The 17,514-nt window shown below is 38.3% G+C and overlaps 1 protein-coding gene across 1 annotated transcript in view; it reads right to left on the bottom strand.

Moving 5' to 3' along the window:
- CNTN3 (contactin 3) overlaps positions 1-17,514 on the bottom strand; it is a 340,350-nt gene that overhangs the window by 79,013 nt on the left and 243,823 nt on the right. The window contains exon 11 of the mRNA XM_017864604.1: positions 16,130-16,280. Within this exon, the coding sequence (XP_017720093.1) occupies positions 16,130-16,280 (151 nt within the window). The remainder of the gene's footprint in view (positions 1-16,129; positions 16,281-17,514) is intronic.

Here is a 17,514-nt window from a genome sequence, read left to right as displayed (position 1 = left end):
AAACATACGTGAGAAATAATGAGATATGGTGAGAAATAATATTCATGGAAAGTGAGCTAAAAGAAATGTGGCCTATGTATTCCTCAAGAGTCTTGAGTGTTAATATTCAAAGTTACCCTTAAGTTGTGAACAGTAAAAGAATTAACCTTTAAAATTGATTGTATTTGACTTTAAGTACGAGGAGTATAAGTACTGCATTACTCAGTGTTCTCTCTGTGGGCATCCACTGGATTTGGACACGCACATAACATTTCTTGGCTAGGAAGAGTTGTGTATCTCCTTATCAAACGGTTTTATTTCATCTTACAGATGCTGTGGATTGTTAATTAACAGTATTTTTCTCTGTTCATTTGTTACCACAAAGCTCTCAGCGAAAATTGTGGATCTCAACTAAGTTGGTATATATTTTGTAAACTAATTTCATACATTCATTCCACAAATATTTATTAAATTTACAACACAGACCTGGCTCTGTCATAAGCAGTAAAGATTCCCTGGTGAGGATTTATGCTGTTCTTAAGAAACTTACATTCTAGGCAACTGGAACACTGGCATATTTTTTCTCCTCAGCGTTCAGTTTGTGTATTACTTGATAAACTGTCTCAAATTCTTTGTGAAATATGACATGATATAAGTAAATGAAATAGACTAGAAGATATAAAGTTATTAAAAGTAGGCTAGAGTAATAAAGAAGTAAAAAATACAATAAAGTATAAGTTTATAAAATTATCTAAACTAAAAAAAACAAGATTTTACTAAACTTTGAAATACTATTGTTTTCTCAAGTAAATTCATAAATACTAGGAAAACATGTGTTTAAAATAATCTTTAAGCTAAAGGTGTTTCTTTTTTTAGTATTTGAATGTAAAAGGTTAGAAAATAATCTCTTATTTTCCAAAACAGGATATTTATATATTCCACCTCAATTATATACATTTTTTAGAATTTCAGACTCAAAAAGGTTGAGATACTCTCATCTTCCCATAAATACTACTCTAGCAATGAAATCTGCATTAAGACAGAATTGTAAAATACACAAATAAGATCATGAAGTGGAAAATAGGTCAAAATAAAAAATGAATTGTTCTGAGAGAGGCAGAGAAATTCACCTCAGTGTAATAATTCTATAGACTTTGTATAATGGATCACAAATTATGAGTAAGTCCTCTCCAGGGATCAGAATACAGGAGGCAGAAATCATCATTACCAATCTGCATTTTCATTTCTCTTTCACAGAAGTGTAAGGGAAACGGTGCTTCACTGGACATCTCATTTGACGTCCATCCATCCATCTATCATCCATCCATCCACTCACCTGTTTCCATGAAGGGCTTCGGGGAGGGGGAAGAACATACTAAAATACAGCACACTCCATATTTTTTAATAGAAAGCCTCAAGTAGAAATCTATAAAAAAATCAATTTTTTACATTTCTAAGAAATAGTTGCAATAAATTAAATTGGAAAATTATAAGTACTTTTAAGACATGGGAAGCTGTCCAAGAAAGAGTGAAATGCACTTCAACAAATATTTGTGGAGTACTTAAAATGCAGTAAGTGTTTTGGAAAATACAAGTATGAGTAAGAATTATTCCTAATCTTTTAGACATAGTCTAAAGGTCAAGTTGGGAGCTGTATAATCCATGTACAACAAACATAAAATGTGATCATTAGGTAGGAAATATTATGTCATAAGTACAAATTCATCCAGATCTACCTCAAGAATACACAGTCTTTTTTTCTCAGTTTCCACTACTGTGACCCTAAACCAAATCTCCACCTCGTTCTGTCATCCAGATTGGAGTGCAGCAGCATGATCACAGCTCACTGCAACCTCCAATTCATGGGTTCAAGCCATCCTTCTGCCTCAGCCTCCTAAATAGCTGAAACCACCAGTGTGCACCACCATGCCTGGGTAATTTTTCACACTTTTTGCAAAATGAGTCTCACTCTGTTGCCCAAGCTGGCCTTGAACTCCTGGCCTCAAGTGATCCTACTGCCTTGGTCTCCCAAATTGCTAGGATTATAGGTGTGAGCCACTGAGCCCACCCCACAAGGCCTTTCTTGAAATGTACCATATAATGATACTTTCTTTTTCTTTATGGCTAAAAAAAATTTATCTTTTCCACTTATTTATATTCTTTCTGTTCCTTATGCAAGCTCCATGAAGAAGAGACCATGTCTGTCTTAATTCACTGTGGTATCTTCAGAGTCTTACACATGGCAGGGCATGTGGTAGGTGTTCCAGATTGCATTTCCAAAAGGTGAACACAGTATTTCTCAACTCTCTTGCCCCACTAAATCCTTGCCACTCTCCCATTAAAAGGTTCATTGATGGATGACTAAAGAAAATGTGGTGCATATGTAAACAGAATATTATTCAGCCTTACAAAAGAAGGAGATTCTGCTATTTGTCACAACATAGACGAACCTAGAGGACATTATGTGAAATGAAGTAAACCAGACATAGAAAGGAAAATACTGTATGATCTCACTTATATGTGGAATGTTTTACAGTTGAAAAAAAAAAAAAAGTAGAATGGTGATTGCCTGGAGCTGGAGGATGGGGGAGATGGAGAAATGCTGGTCAAAGGACAAAGGTTCCGTTATGCAGACTGAGTAAGCTCTGGAGCTCTAGTATACAGCATGGGAATTATAGTTAATTGCACTGTATTATGTACTTGAAATTGCTAAGAGTGCTGAGCTTAAGTGTTCTCAATACACACACACACACACACACACACAAATGGCAACTATGTGGGGTGACAGATATGATACGTTAATTAGCTTGATTGTGGTACTGACTTCACAGTGTATACATATATCAAAATATTACCTCGTGCTCCTTAAATATATGTAATTTTTACTTGTCAAGTATACCTTAATAAAATCGAAGGGAAAAAGTAAAGTCTAACTTCTCGCCCTTTGAATTTGGATAGCTTGTGACTCACTGGTCACCAGTGGAATGCAGGGAGAGTGATAGTGTCTTCAGAGCCTCGGCAATTCAGCTTCCACCTTTCTAGCTTGAACATTCACTCTTAATGCCTTTAGCTGCCCTAGGTAGGCATTATGACTCTTGCTGAGGCCATGATAGCATAGGAAGCCCATAATCGCCCATGCAGAGAGACCACAAGCAGAGGCCTTGAGCTTTATGAGAGGAGAGAGTGTAATGTACACCTATCTTCCAGCTGCTGTCTCCAGCCCCCATCCCACTGCAGCCACAGGAGACACACTGAGCAAATACTGCCTTGTTAACCAATCTCTGCCGGAATGTCTGACCCATGGAAACCTTGAGAGATGATAAAATGATTGTTGCTTTACACCATTACAATGTTTTAGCAGAGCACATGGTGCCTCATGCCTGTAATCCTAGAACTTTAGGAGGCAGAAGTAGGAGGAGTGCTTGGGGCCAGGAGTTTAAGACTAGCCTGGGTAACACACTGAGACCCCATCTCTAAAAAAAAAATATATATAAATTAGCAAGGTGTGGTGGTGCATGCCTGTAGTCCCAGCCACTCTGGAGGCTGAGGCAGGAGACACATGTGAGCCCAGGAGTTGGAGGCTGCAATGAGTTATGATCATGCATGCCATTGTACTCCAGTCTGGATGACACAGCGAGATCCTGTCTCTCTCAAAAAAAAAAAAAAAAAAAAAAAAAAGTTTTAGAGTGATTTGTTATGCAGCAAAAGTTAATGGGAACAGAAGATGTTAAATAAATATTTGATGACTAAATGAAAGTTGAAATGAACAAAGATGTACAGAGCAGAGGCTGAGGGTACAAAGAGTGATAAGGAGAAGGCTTTGCAAGAACACAGGTGAGATGGTCTTCTACACAAACAGACATAATACACTGTGTTAAGTGATACTATTGAATATATAAAGAAACCAAAAGGGTAAAACAGAAGAAAGAGCAATTATCTTGCCTATTCAGCTCCAGAAAGGCTTCCCATAGCAAGTAACAATAAAGCTGGACCTTGACTGATATGTAAGGGTTTTCTAGGTTGAGAAGAAAAGATATTCCAGCCAGAGAAAACTGCAAGACTATAAATACAGAATGCAAGGAGAATTCTGCTTCTTTCTCTTCTCCTTTCTTTTCAATATTATTCAAAAGGTAATGACATATGAACTCTTGTACTGCATCTTGATTTTGTTAAAACAGTCAATATTCTTACTTCTAGAGAAAGCTCCTTTTTCCCCCATCTTAAAAATATTAGAAGAAAAAATGCAAAAGTACCATGTAATGATATCGGGCATTTCTATGATTGTGTTAATATTTTTTTCTTTGAATTTCAAGTGAGAGCAGGGAAACAGAATAGAGATTGGTCTATGGTTAAATGCATGTGGGATTTTTGGGCCTGAGTGAGAAATGCTGTATGACCAAAATAATATGGTATAGGTAGTTACTTCCTGTAAATAAAACATTTATATTGGGCAAGGATATGAATTATTTGTCCAGTTCTAACAATGAACTGGCTTGAAGTAGATTCAAATCCCCAGCACATTCAGATTCATTAACCTACATTCCCCTATCAAAATCACAACACTGACAAAATAGATTTTAAGGTGGCCTTAACTTCTATAATCCATAAAGACCAAATTTGAAATATGGATCTAAGAACTGCAGGGTTATCTGCAAAATTTAGTTGATATGATTTTAGAGACCATGTGTCAGCAATCTGTTTAAAATAATATTTGGGTGGAATTTACTTAAGAAGGTTTAAGTAATGTGGAATTCAGTTGATTGTTCTAAAAAAGAAAGGTCTGTACTTACCTTTCTTGTCAGCTCAGACTTATTACACTTAAGGCATCTGAGTAACATGATGAAAACAGTTAAGAAATAATAAAGAAGACATACTAGCAGCAAACAAACATGAAAAAATGCTCAACATCACTAATTCTCAGAGAAATTCAAATTAAAACCACAATGAGATACCATCTCACACCAGTCAGAATGGCTATATTAGAAAGTCAAGACATAACAGACGTTGGTGAGGGTACACAGAAAAGGGAACACACATACTGTTAGTGGGAATGTAAATTAGTCCAATTCTTATGGAAAACAGCATGGAGAATTTTCAAAGAACTAACAACATAACTACCATCCAACTCAGCAATCCCACTTCTGGGTATCTACCCAATGGAAAATAAATCATTCTAATAAAAAATCACCTGTACTCCTATGTTTATCACAGCACTATTCCCAAGAGTAAAGTCATGGAATCAACCTAGTTGCCCATGAACAGTGTATTGGATAAAGAAAATACGGTACATATACAGAATGGAATATTATGCAGTCATAAAACAGAATGAAATCATGTCATTTGCAGCCACAAGGATGCAGATGGAGGCCATTATTGTAAGTAAATTAACGTAGAAACACAAAATCAAAAAACCACACGTTCACCCTTATAAAGTGGGAGCTAAACAGTGGGTACACACGGACATAAATATGGAAACAACAGATCTTGGGAACTCCAGAAGTGGGGAGGAAAGCAGGGAGACCAGGATTGAAAAACCATGCTTTCACAGGGCACCATGTTCACTATATTTGGGTGATACGTTCAATAGAGGCCCAAACCCCAGCACTACACATTGTGCCCTTGTAAAAAACCTGCACATTTGCCCTCTGAACCTACAATTAAGTAAGTAAATACATAAGTAGATAAATAAATACATGAAAGTCATATTAACAGCATCAGAGACCTTTTTCTGAGCATCCACAGAGAAGTCATTATAGCAGATAATTTACACACATTATTTCAATCTTTGCAATCCACTAAGATTTTAAAAGGGGGGTCCCCCAGAATGTGAGAGAAATGAGGCAGGGACAAAGTTGGAAATAATTTGTCCACAGGAAACCTTGGGTTTCTATGCCTATCAGGGAAACCAATTTCTTTAACTCATCCCTCACTAAGAGCGTGTGCCACACAAATGCCACCTACGAGGCTGACTAACTCTGTTTAAGGATTCCTGGCCTCATTTTCCAGTAAGGAAGCCAAGGCTCAGGAATTATGTAACTTGTCTAACACCCCATAGGTGGCAAGTGACACAGCCAAGATCTGACCCACATCTTTCTGACTTCCATGCTTTGCCCTTTCCATATGCTAAAATTAAAGGAGCAAATAAAGCATACATTTAACTTCACCTGACACAGTGAATAATGCACACAGCAATTCATATACTGCATGCCAATTAGGCATAAATAATTCTTGTAAATAATGATACAAATACCCACACAGAAACGGAAGCTGTCTGGTGGTTATAGGGGAAGATTTGTAGGTATGTGCTGGTGGTGGAGGGTAGGGTATTGGAGAGAGGAGGTGCTTATTACACCATGAGCCCCATCCCTAACCCAAACTCTGGGATTTCATTGACTCATCTCCTGATTATCTTTGCTCTGAAATCAGCTTAATCTTCTCACAGGGTATGGGGATTACTGGTAAAGGACCTCATTCCTTTTCTTTTTCCAGCTGAAAGCATATGAGAAATGGAGGTATGGGTTGGGGAAGCCAGGTCAGGAAGGCAGCTGCTCTCTACTGTCTAGAACTCTTGCTTATTTACCCAGACATCTCAATCATCCCTTTAAGAGAAGAGGTCTACCTCCAATGTTCACCTCCTTTGAAGAAGAGGAATGGTTTTCCATCCGTGGAAGAACTCAAGCCGAGTTTTCTTATTTTCATGATCATATGTGAACTTTGCCACTGACACAACTGGAATAAAGGAATAAATACCCAGTTTTGCTTCTTGCCTGTGCAATCCTTTCTGTTTGGACAGCATGTTCCCCACTCTTTTGCTTTGCTGCATTTTACATCCCTTCCTTTGAGATGTCTGCACTTATGGAGCTGCTCTTCTGCTTCCCAGGGCTGAGACAGCATCTCTTCTCTGTGATTCTTACTGGTTTAAAAGACCAGTTGGCAACAGTCTCTATAAACACCTTAACTAGAGGCAGGATGGCAATGTCCAGGATGCTCAGCCAATCCTAGTTTACATGTGTTGTCTTGGAGGTCATTACTAACAGTGCCCCCTTTCCCTTCTAAAATGTCCCAGTTTGTAGAATAACTTCCATGGTCACCTTAATCATATAGTCTATTCCACTGTAACTGATGGTTTAGTTATCCACATTCTCAACAGACTATGGGCTTTTTGATGGCTCCTTGATGTCTCTTATTCATCTATGTATTCCCAGAGATGGACATAATACCCAGTGAAAAATAGCAATATGATAAATTAGTAAACAACATGGAGTACCTTCCTTCCAGGCAGGAGGCGGGACATCAATCTATCTGGTTGTTAAAAGTGATGGCATCCACATATGAAATAAAATTCTCCCTGTGCTTCAAGGTTCAACAGTTACAGATTAAAGTAAGATACAGGAGCCAAAGACTCACTGAGATCTCAGCTCTGTATCTGAGGGTAGATTCACTGAAACTCACTGAGCTTGCACACCTACCTGGCAGTTGTGAGGGAACAACTGTTTTGATGGGTAGACCACGGATGAAGGGGAAGATTAAAATAAAGTCAGGCTTTTTGGATGAAGGGGACAGTGGAAGGCTGAGAGAGATGGGAGCAGCGTTTTGAACAGTATGAAGAAAAGTGTACTACACTGTGAGGAGAGGAGCCAGGTAGTGTTAGAGATGGAGACAGATACATTCCTTTGGCAAAGGAATCCCTGTTCTCCATTTAAAAGCTTGAGCCAAGGGGAAGTGCCACCTAAAACAGATCTGTTGGATAGTGACAGCGTTTCTAGACACATCTTTATCAAAGTGAGGCTGTGGCCACTAGGAGTGGCAATGACAGAAATGCTAAGAGGTCTTGGCTCTGAAAGAATCATCCTGGTTATTTGCAAAAGTTTAGATTCTGTTTGTAAATACCATCATCACATGACTCTGTGTTTCATAAATGGCAAAGGTGATCAGTTAAGAGCATTTCTTGAGCTTTTAAACTCCTATATGGAACTACTTGATCAGGGTGGAGATGAATGTAAAATTGCATATAGCTTTTACAATTAAGGCATAATTTAAATACGGTATGATACGCCTTGTTGGGAACAGGCTCCCCGAAATCTGGCCATAAACTGGCCCCAAAACTGGCCATAAACAAAATCTCTGCAGCACTGTAACATGTTCATAATGGCCCTAATGGCCAAGATGGAAGGTTGTGGGTTTAAGGGTACGAGGGCAAGGAACACCTGGCCTGCCCAGGGGGAAAAACCGCTTAAAGGCATTCTTAAGCCACAAACAATAGCATGAGCGATCTGTGCCTTAGGGACATGCTCCTGCTGCAGTTAACTAGCCCAACCTATTCCTTTAATTCCGCCCATCCCTTCGTTTCCCATAAGGGATACTTTTAGTTATACATATATCTACGGCAACAATGCTAATGACTGGTTTGCTGTTAATAAATACGTTGGTAAATCTCTGTTTGGGGCTCTCAGCTCTGAAGGCTGTGAGACCCCTGATATTTCCCACTTCATACCTCTATGTTTCTGTGTATGTGTCTTTAATTCCTCTAGCGCTGCAGGGTTAGTGTCTCCCCGACCAAGCTGGTCTCAGCAACACCTTTTTCAGATGCATAGTTCTGTGCATTTTAACAGATGAATGCAGTCATGTCATCTCTCACAATCATGGGCTACAGCAGGACCCTCACCCCAAAAATCCTTCTATGTCCCTGAGAGTCAACCTCTATACCCACTCCCAGCCTCTGGCAAGCAGTGATCACTATTTTTTTCTCTAAAACTGCTCCTTTTTCAAAAATGTCATATAAATTGAATAATAGAGCATATAATGCTTACTGCATTTTAATGCCAACTTTTATCTATGTGCAGGAAATACATTAAGATTGGGTAATACCTTTGAAAACATTGCCCAGATTATAGTTATTCAAGTTTGGGAAAAAAAAAAAAAAACAACTTTACTCTTTCTCTAAAAGGCATTTAATTTGTTGATAGTATTAATGCTGCATCAAAAACATCTGAAATAATTTTAATTGTAGTTTAATTAGAAGCAATGAGCCATTCCGTTTTACTTTCTTCTGACGTGGGTTATGCAATAAGAATATTTAGCTAGTTAGTAAGCAATAGCATTCAAATGAGGAGCTCCGGATATGAAGGACTCCATTTAAAAAACTAATTAGCTACTATGTTTTAAATACCACTAAGTGATAGAGATAAGTTAAACAATTTTTAAAATATGCCAACTGGCTCTTTCTCACAAACCATGCCTGTTCACATTCTCAAGGGTCTTTTTCAATGTTAGTTTCCTTAAAAGAGACAAAACATACAGTTTTGATTTGTCTTTTTTTGGAAATAGGTGGATTTAAGTGAATGAATGAATGAAACAGCAAAAAACATTGACACCTAGTGAAATACTATTGAATACTGGAAAAGGGCAGGAAATTTTTGTTTATTCAAAAATGTTTCTTGCTGCAGGGAGAAAAAAAGCAGAATAACTTTACCCAATATTGGATTGGATAATACCAATATATAACAAACAAAAAAAGCCAAAATAAGAAAAAGAAAAACCTTTACTCAATACTGAATGCCAGTAATTATGATGTTTAGAATAGTTGAGCACCAGGTGACTTGACACTTACTTAATAAATCAATCACTAAATCACTAACTGAGACTGTAACACAGTTCTCTTTACTCATAACTTGTATGTACAAGAGTTTCAGAGGCAGGCTGTACAGCCTCTACCATTTAATGACATCTACGCTTCCTAGAAAATTGTATCCACTACAATGGCTCAGCTACCATCTCCAAGCTCATGACACATAAATTGCTATTCTATAACCTGAGTCTTTCTCTTAAGTTCCAGATTCAGTCAACCTTTGTATGCACAGATACATCCAGCTGGTTTTTCAGTAGGTACTTCAAACTCAACGAATCCCAAACTGTACTTATCCTATTTGCCCTCATTTCTGCCATTTCTATAAGGTTCCCTGTCACACTGAATGGGTCTGCCATGCTCCCTGATTCCTAACCCGGAAATCTAGGATTTATCCTTGACTCCTGTCTTCTCTTCAAATCATGCCTCTAATCAACAGGTCTTGTTGACGGAACATTTTCTCAAACTCCCCAAGGCTTCCCTTCATTCCCACTGTCATTTCTTTAGTTCAGGCTGTAATACTCTTTTGCTCAGATTGGTGGATTGCTGCTAATGAGGGATCTTGCCTTCAGTCTTGGTACCACTTCAACCCATCTGCTGGTACCAGTGGTTTTTTTTTTTTCTTGTTTGTTTTGAGACAGGTTCTTGCTCTGTTGCCCAGGCTGGAGTGCAATGGCAAGGTCTCAGTTCACTGCAACATCCACCTCCTGGGTTCAAGCAATTCTCATGCCTCAGTCTCTCCAGTAACTGTGATTACAGAAGTGTGCCACCATGCCCAGCTAATTTTTGTGTTTTTAGTAGAGATGGGGTTTCACCATGTTGGCCAGGCTGATTTCAAACTCCTGGCCTCAAGTGATCCACTTGCCTTGGCCTCCCAAAGTGCTGCGATTACAAGCGTGAGCCACCACACCCTGCTGGTCCTCTTTTTTTAAAACAGAAATTTAATCCTGCATGTCTTCTCCTTTGATTTTATTTTGTTGCCTCCCACTGCTTGTGGAATAGACCCCAAACTCCTTAATTCAGGTACACTGTCATTGATAGTAAGACCCCTACTTACTTCTACTGCCCAATTCTCTGCCCACTCTCTGTCATGGCACCTTAAAATGGAGGTCCACTGAAAAATAAGTTAATCAAGTACCTGCTATGATCTGAACATGTCCCTCCAAAATCCATGGTGAAACCTTATGCTCATTGTGATGGTATTAAGAAGAGGGGGCTTTGGTAAGTGATTCAGACATAGGCGCATAAGGTCAGTACCCTTGCAAAAGAGGTTGAATGGAGCTGCCTTGCTCCTTCTACCATATGAGGATGCAGCAACAAGGCCCCATTTATGCAGCAGAGAGTGAGCCCTCACCAGACTGGTGCCTTGTTCTTAGACTTCCCAGCCTCCAGAACTGTAAGCAATAAACTTCCATTATTTATAAATTACCCAATCTAGTATTTTGTTATAGCAGCCCGAATGAACTAAGACAGTACCCAAACCATGACTGGCCTCTGTACCTTTGCACATGCTGTCCCTTCTGCCTGGAACACTTTTCTCCAACAAAAACCCTGGTCATCTTTCAAGTCCTGCTGCAGACATCACCTTCTCCAGGGAGCTTGCCCTGATCCCTAATTTGGAAATAGAGCCTTCCCACGTGATCCCTGAACATCCTGTACTTTGCCAATTGAGTTTTATTGTACCTGTCCTGTTACCTGTCTGTGTACCCTGAAAAGCTAAAAACAATGGCATAGACTTATCTGATAAATAACAAATACTTAGTGCCTAGCATATAGTAGGTACTCAAGGTATTTTCAAACGTGAACTTAATTGTGAGAGCCCAGGAATCACTTTTTGCAGGATAAGCCTTTGTTATCTACTCAGAGCAGCTTTTTGAAGACCACTGTTGGGCAGTAATACATTTACTACTCTAGCTTGAAATGCTCTCCATCCTTGAAAGAAACAACTCTCATTTCTTCAAAGCAATTCTGTAATTTAGGTGCCTCACTGACTTAGATCCACATTATCACCGCTGATTCATAATTGCAAAGCTGTTATTGTGCTGATATTTTGAGGCAGAGTGTCACTCTGTTGTCCAGACTGGAGTCTCGGCTCACTGCAAGGTCTGCCTCCCAGGTTCACATCATTCTCCTGCCTCAGCATCCTGAGTAGCTGGGACTACAGTCGCCCACCATCATGTCCAGCTAATTTTTTTTTGTATTTCTTAGTAGAGGTGGGGTTTCACTGTGTTAGCCAGAATGGTCTTCATCTCCTGACCTCGTGATCCACCCTCCTCGGCCTCCCAAAGCACTGGGATTACCGGCATGAGCCACCGCGCCTGGTCAATTATTCAAACATATTAGTATATGATTTACATAGAAGGCACATTTATCAGTTTATCCAATCCTTTTTTTTTTTTGGAAGGAGGAGTTTCCCTCTTGTTGCCCAGGCTGGAGTGCAGTGGCGCAATCTCGGCTCAACGTAACCTCTGCCTCCCAGGTTCAAGCCTCCCAAGTAGCTGGGATTATAGGCATGTGATATCACATCCAGCTAATTTTGTATTTTTAGTAGAGGCAGTGTTTCTCCATGTTGGTTGGGCTGGTCTCGAACTCCCGACCTCAGGTGATCCGCCCACCTTGGCCTCCCAAAGTGCTGGGGTTACAGGCATGAGCCACTGTACCCAGCCTCAGTTTATTCAGTGCTTAAGAAAAGTATTTAATCCTTTGTTTGTTTTCTGATTTAGACCTTGAATGACACATATACAGGATATTAGCTTAATCAAAATGTATTTGCTGCCAGTGTTAGGCTAGAGAAAGCTTTCATCTTTATCGTAAGTTTCTTATTCATCGACAAGTCCAAATTAGCCTCTTAAAAAAACTAAAAATCAAATACATTTCAAATTTTGTCACAAATATCCCAACAAAAAATTGTCTTATATGCTTGAATGCACCAATGAATTCATTTCTCCTTCAAATAAGATTGAATCCGCATTTTAAAAGTTGTAACAGTCCATGATCTAACAACCACAATAAATCTACCATTTAACATGTTTTTCTGATTTGGCTGAAGCCTGCAGACCAAGTCAAGAGGGAAAGATCCGGGGCTTTCATTGCCAAGTGATGGCTGTGGCCACTCTGATTTCCCATGGACTTGGAGGAGGTTCAAGTCTGCAACTTGTTCCATAATTGCTTCTAGCAGGCTTCTCCCTAAGTATCAAGGCCCTGGCTCATCAGTGATTTTTGCTGTTCAAAATGATAAAAACAAAATTCAAACCACAGATCTAAGGAGGATTGGAACACTATGGACCCTCTTTTAAATATGTTCCCTCTTTTTACAGATATCTTCATATATGAATGCTTATGATCTATAGGGGAGATATTAGAAATATGTCATACAAAGCAGAGTGTCAGGAGGCTTGAAAGGGAGAGAGAACTAACTATTATTACCATGAGACACTGCTGGGTTAGCAATTATTTTCCTTTCTCTCCTTAAAAACACACTTTCAATTTTTTTATTGGGTGCATTCCCATCCAGAAAACAAACAAACAAAACAATAACAAAACAAAACAAAACAAAACCACCTGTATTTCTCAGTTTCTCTTGCAGTTAAATGTGGCCAGGGAATGAATTTCTGATTAGTATGGTATAAGGAAGAGTGTTGTATAGGACTTCTGGGAAGACTCTTAAACAGAAGGAAGTACATTCTTACTTCTTCCTTCCTCCTTGATGTTGCCTGGGATGTCACTGGGAGGCTAGCGCTAAAACAGTGGTTTTGTTCCACGAGTTGAGAGTGATGGAACAGCAAGACAGCAGCGCCTGCATTCCTTCTGAATGGAGAGTCCAGGTAGCCTTGATTGTCAGCCTTCATAGTGACTAACCAACCAATGAACAGACACAAAAAAATTCTTTTTCAGCCACTTTTACTTTCAAAATTTTATTTACAACATGATCTCATTCTTAGAGATCAGTATATGTATATGTACAAATATCAGGCTAAATCCTGATTTTACGGTGACTATGTAAGGAAGGATATATTATCTCTATATTATGGAAGAGGAAACGAAGATTCAGAGGTATTACATAGCTGATCTAATGACACTAAATTGTGTTAAAAAATCTTTGAACACAAAAATGTCAGCAGTTATAAAGAAAGAGTTAACTTCCAGCATAGTCAAAATTAAATAGCTTGTGCCACAAATCTGTACTTGTATTGAGTATAGGTTAAAGTATTAAGTGGCTAAATCAGAAATTCCAGGTTAGATCCTGGAACTTATACATTTTTACCAGCACCATCACTATACAATGTGGATATAAATCTCTCCTTGTGTATCTCTAGCTAAATCTCTTAATCCTTTTATCCCCTTTAAAAATTAAGATTAAAAGCCTCTACCTACTATATTTGCTACTGTGCGACAAGTTGATTTAGTATTGTACAAAGCATTGATGTCCATGGGAAATAATCTCTATTTAATTCATGTATATTATTGAATCAATTAAAAAATTTTTGAAAATAAAAATGTCAGCAGTTCCATATGAAGAGTTAACTTCCAGCATAGCCAAAATTAACTAGTTTGTGCCACAAGCCCGTAGTTGTTTAAACTGGCTTACAAAATTAAACTGCAAATCACTAATTAACCTCCTGTTCCAGAAATCTATTCTGTGCAGCCTAGCATTTGGCTGGTTTGTGTCAAACCACTCAGTTCACAATTTTATCTTGTCATCCTGCTGTGTCTGCCTTTTAATGAAGGTATCTTTGGTTAAATACTGGAGGAACTACAGATTGTGCTGTTGTAACCAACTTGTCTAAATATAACTTTGGGCCTATAATCTAAAAGCCGTGCAACCTGGTCATGTGCCATCTGATGCTGTGATTTTAGAAAAGCAAATCCACATTTCTTGGCCTAAGGTATTATTGTTTGTTTTCCTTTCATTTCCAAAGTAATAATTTGGACTCTATGACTTCAACGGCTGAGACCACCTCAAAGATTCTGGGCTCCCTGTACAAAATGTGGCTCTGATAAAGCTCAGTGGTTATGTCCTAGAGTCAAACAGAATGGCTCCCAATCCTGGCTATGTGACTTCAGACAAATTAATTCCACTAAGTTTCCATTTTCTCATTACCTGCAGAAATATTTCAAGGTGATAATTCACGCAGTGTTCTGTGTTAAGTTTCCTATTGCTGTTATAAATGACCACAAACCTGATGGCCTAAAACAACATCAATTGGTTCTCTTACAGTTCTGGAGGTCAGAAGTCCAGTATATGTCTCACTGTGCTAAAATCAAGATTCAGAAGGGCTGTGTTCCTTCTGAATCTGGAATCATTTTGTGCTCATTCAGGTTGCTGGTGGAATTCAGCCTCTTGTGGTCATGGAACCGAAGTCCCTGTTTCCTTTACTGCTGGCACCTTCCCCCATCTTCACAGCCAGCAACACTCATCAGGGTCTTTCTCAGGCTTCAGGTCTCTCCTGCCCCTTCTGTGATTATCACAGCTCTCTGACCAATCCTTCCACCTTCCTCTTCCTCTCTTAAGGGCTCAGGTGACTACTTTGGGCCCACCCAGATACTCCAGGATAATCTCCTTATTTTAAAGTCAACTGATATGACTTCAGTTCCATCCTTAATTCTACCTGCAAATTTAATTACCTTTTGCCACGTAATATAACATAGTAACAGTTTTCCAGGATAAGGAGAGGGATGCTTTGGGGCCAATTATTCTGCCTATCACAAGCTCTGAGCATAATCCCTGGCAATAAATACTCAATAAATTGTAATAATAAATAATAAATAAATAAAGAGTAAATTTATAATAGATAAGCAGCAGTAATAACCAATACATATGCTTACTTTCTGGCAGGTGTTTACCTAAGAGCTTTATTAATATTTATATACTTCATCCACATAACAATTCTTGACATTAGGCATGAACTATTATCATTCCCACTAACAAATAAGGGAATGAGGCACAGTAAGATTAGGTCACAGCATTGAGCAAGTAAAGGCAAAAATGAAGATTTGAAACCAAGTGGTCTAGCTCCAGAATCTGTGCTTTTCACTAAGCCCATCCTGCTTCTTCATCTCAATGTTATAATTATAACCAGGAAATCAGGGATGCCTTTGCTAAAACTAAATACCAATAGTGCAAGATTATTTGAGTACAGGATGACAGCAATATTTGTATTTCTTTGGCATGTGCTGTTATTATATATCCTTCTCTTCTTTGTCCTGGGATATGGGTCTGCTTCTGGGACCGACATTCCTTCATCATTCTGGTTGAGTCTTCCCAGTGATTCAGGAAGAAAATTCTTGTTAAAAGAAAGTATTCTACGTGGGAAGAACTTAGATATATTTTCTGTGTTTAGATTTCAAAAAACTGAATACTCTTACAAAGGTATTAAAGAACAAAAATACCACTATTTTACTTCTTAAAGATCTCACATGCTACTGAAATGCTATTTTGTTTCATTTCATATTTAAAACCTATGTTGACATCAGCATGGAAAGTGAGAGGAAAGTAAATGACCACTTTTATGGACATCAGAATACCTTTCATGCTCCTGCACGCTCACGTCCCCCTTCTTCCAGGAAGAGCGTGCCCTTGGGGAGGCTCTGGGTTTACAATCCAAGCTGACCAGGCTGCCCACCTGCACCTGAACCAACTTCTTCATTGGATTCTTTGAAAAATCCGGAGCAGAAGCTGAAAAGCGAGAAAGGAGAGAAGGAGAAGTGGATCATTTACAAAATTTCTTGTCAATTTTAAAGGCCCATTTCTACAGTTTTAAAAGTTTTCTTTACATTCAGGGTGTCGGTGCTTGATTTACTTGGCTTACTGTGTGCCACACACAGGATAATTCATGCTATTATGTTTTCTAGCAAGTCTAAATCATGAGACAATTACTTTATACAGAAATTTTTAGCTTATGGTGAAGATTTAAAGTAGCTCAATCATGCATTTATTAAATAAAAGGAAAACATTTGGTATAGAATGTTTTTAAATGTTAGCTCCGCGAAGACAGGAATGGCGTTGTCTCTCTTGCTAACCTTTAGGACATAGCACTTGGTACAGTCCCTAGCATTCAACAAAGCTCAGCAAAAGCTTTGAGAACAGAGGCTAAGCACTGAATTAATATTCTTATACATATGCATGTATCAAGTGCTATGATAAAATGTTCAAACTGTTAGGTTGAACTTCCAAACTGGGAAAAAATAATATTATGCACATATTATTTTAAATGCTATAATACTGCATGAAATATAATAATGTGCAGAAAATACTACGTTTGCTAATAATTCATGGGATCTTAATCCTGAAGCAACATTTGAACATTTAAGATACATAATATTGTATCATTTGAATGAAAGGGTATGTTAATTTTAAAAAATCACTCTTCCTTTTACTGTAAATGTGAAAAACGTTAAAAACCTAGTGCATTTCCCAAATAGCTAACGCTGTGTCTTTTGGCAAATCCCAGTGAATATAATTTATTTATTTGATCAGTGGAAATCTTAGAGTGAATCATATTATGTAATTATATATTTGATTGTGGTAAAGAAAACATGGCATCCAGAGGTTGCTGGCCTTAAAAGTTAAAATCCTAAAAGAGTGACTTTTGTTAAAATAAAAACTTGTTTATATTTGAATACAATCTTTTGTTTACGCACCTTGTACTTTTTCACACACAACAATCCCACACAGTATATTGAGTAGGGTTCCACCCAATTTAAAGACTGATAAACTATAGCTCATTAGGTTAATTTATTACAATAGAATTGCAGTCCTTCAAGTTAAGACTTATATGCAAACTCCTCCCTCTTTTTGTCATAATATACTACTTCTCTGTCATGGATAACAGCAGCCAGATTTTCAGTTGATCATCCCTTCAGGCATCAGTCCTCCTGGTACAGATGATGCATTTCTAACTGCCAGGCAC

This window comes from Rhinopithecus bieti, unplaced genomic scaffold (assembly GCF_001698545.2).
Source record: "Rhinopithecus bieti isolate Rb0 unplaced genomic scaffold, ASM169854v2 scaffold_76550, whole genome shotgun sequence".
In the NCBI taxonomy this organism is placed as follows: Eukaryota; Metazoa; Chordata; class Mammalia; order Primates; family Cercopithecidae; genus Rhinopithecus; species Rhinopithecus bieti.
The sequence above is the reverse complement of the archived record's forward strand: the minus strand, read 5'-3'. Positions and strand labels throughout refer to the sequence as shown.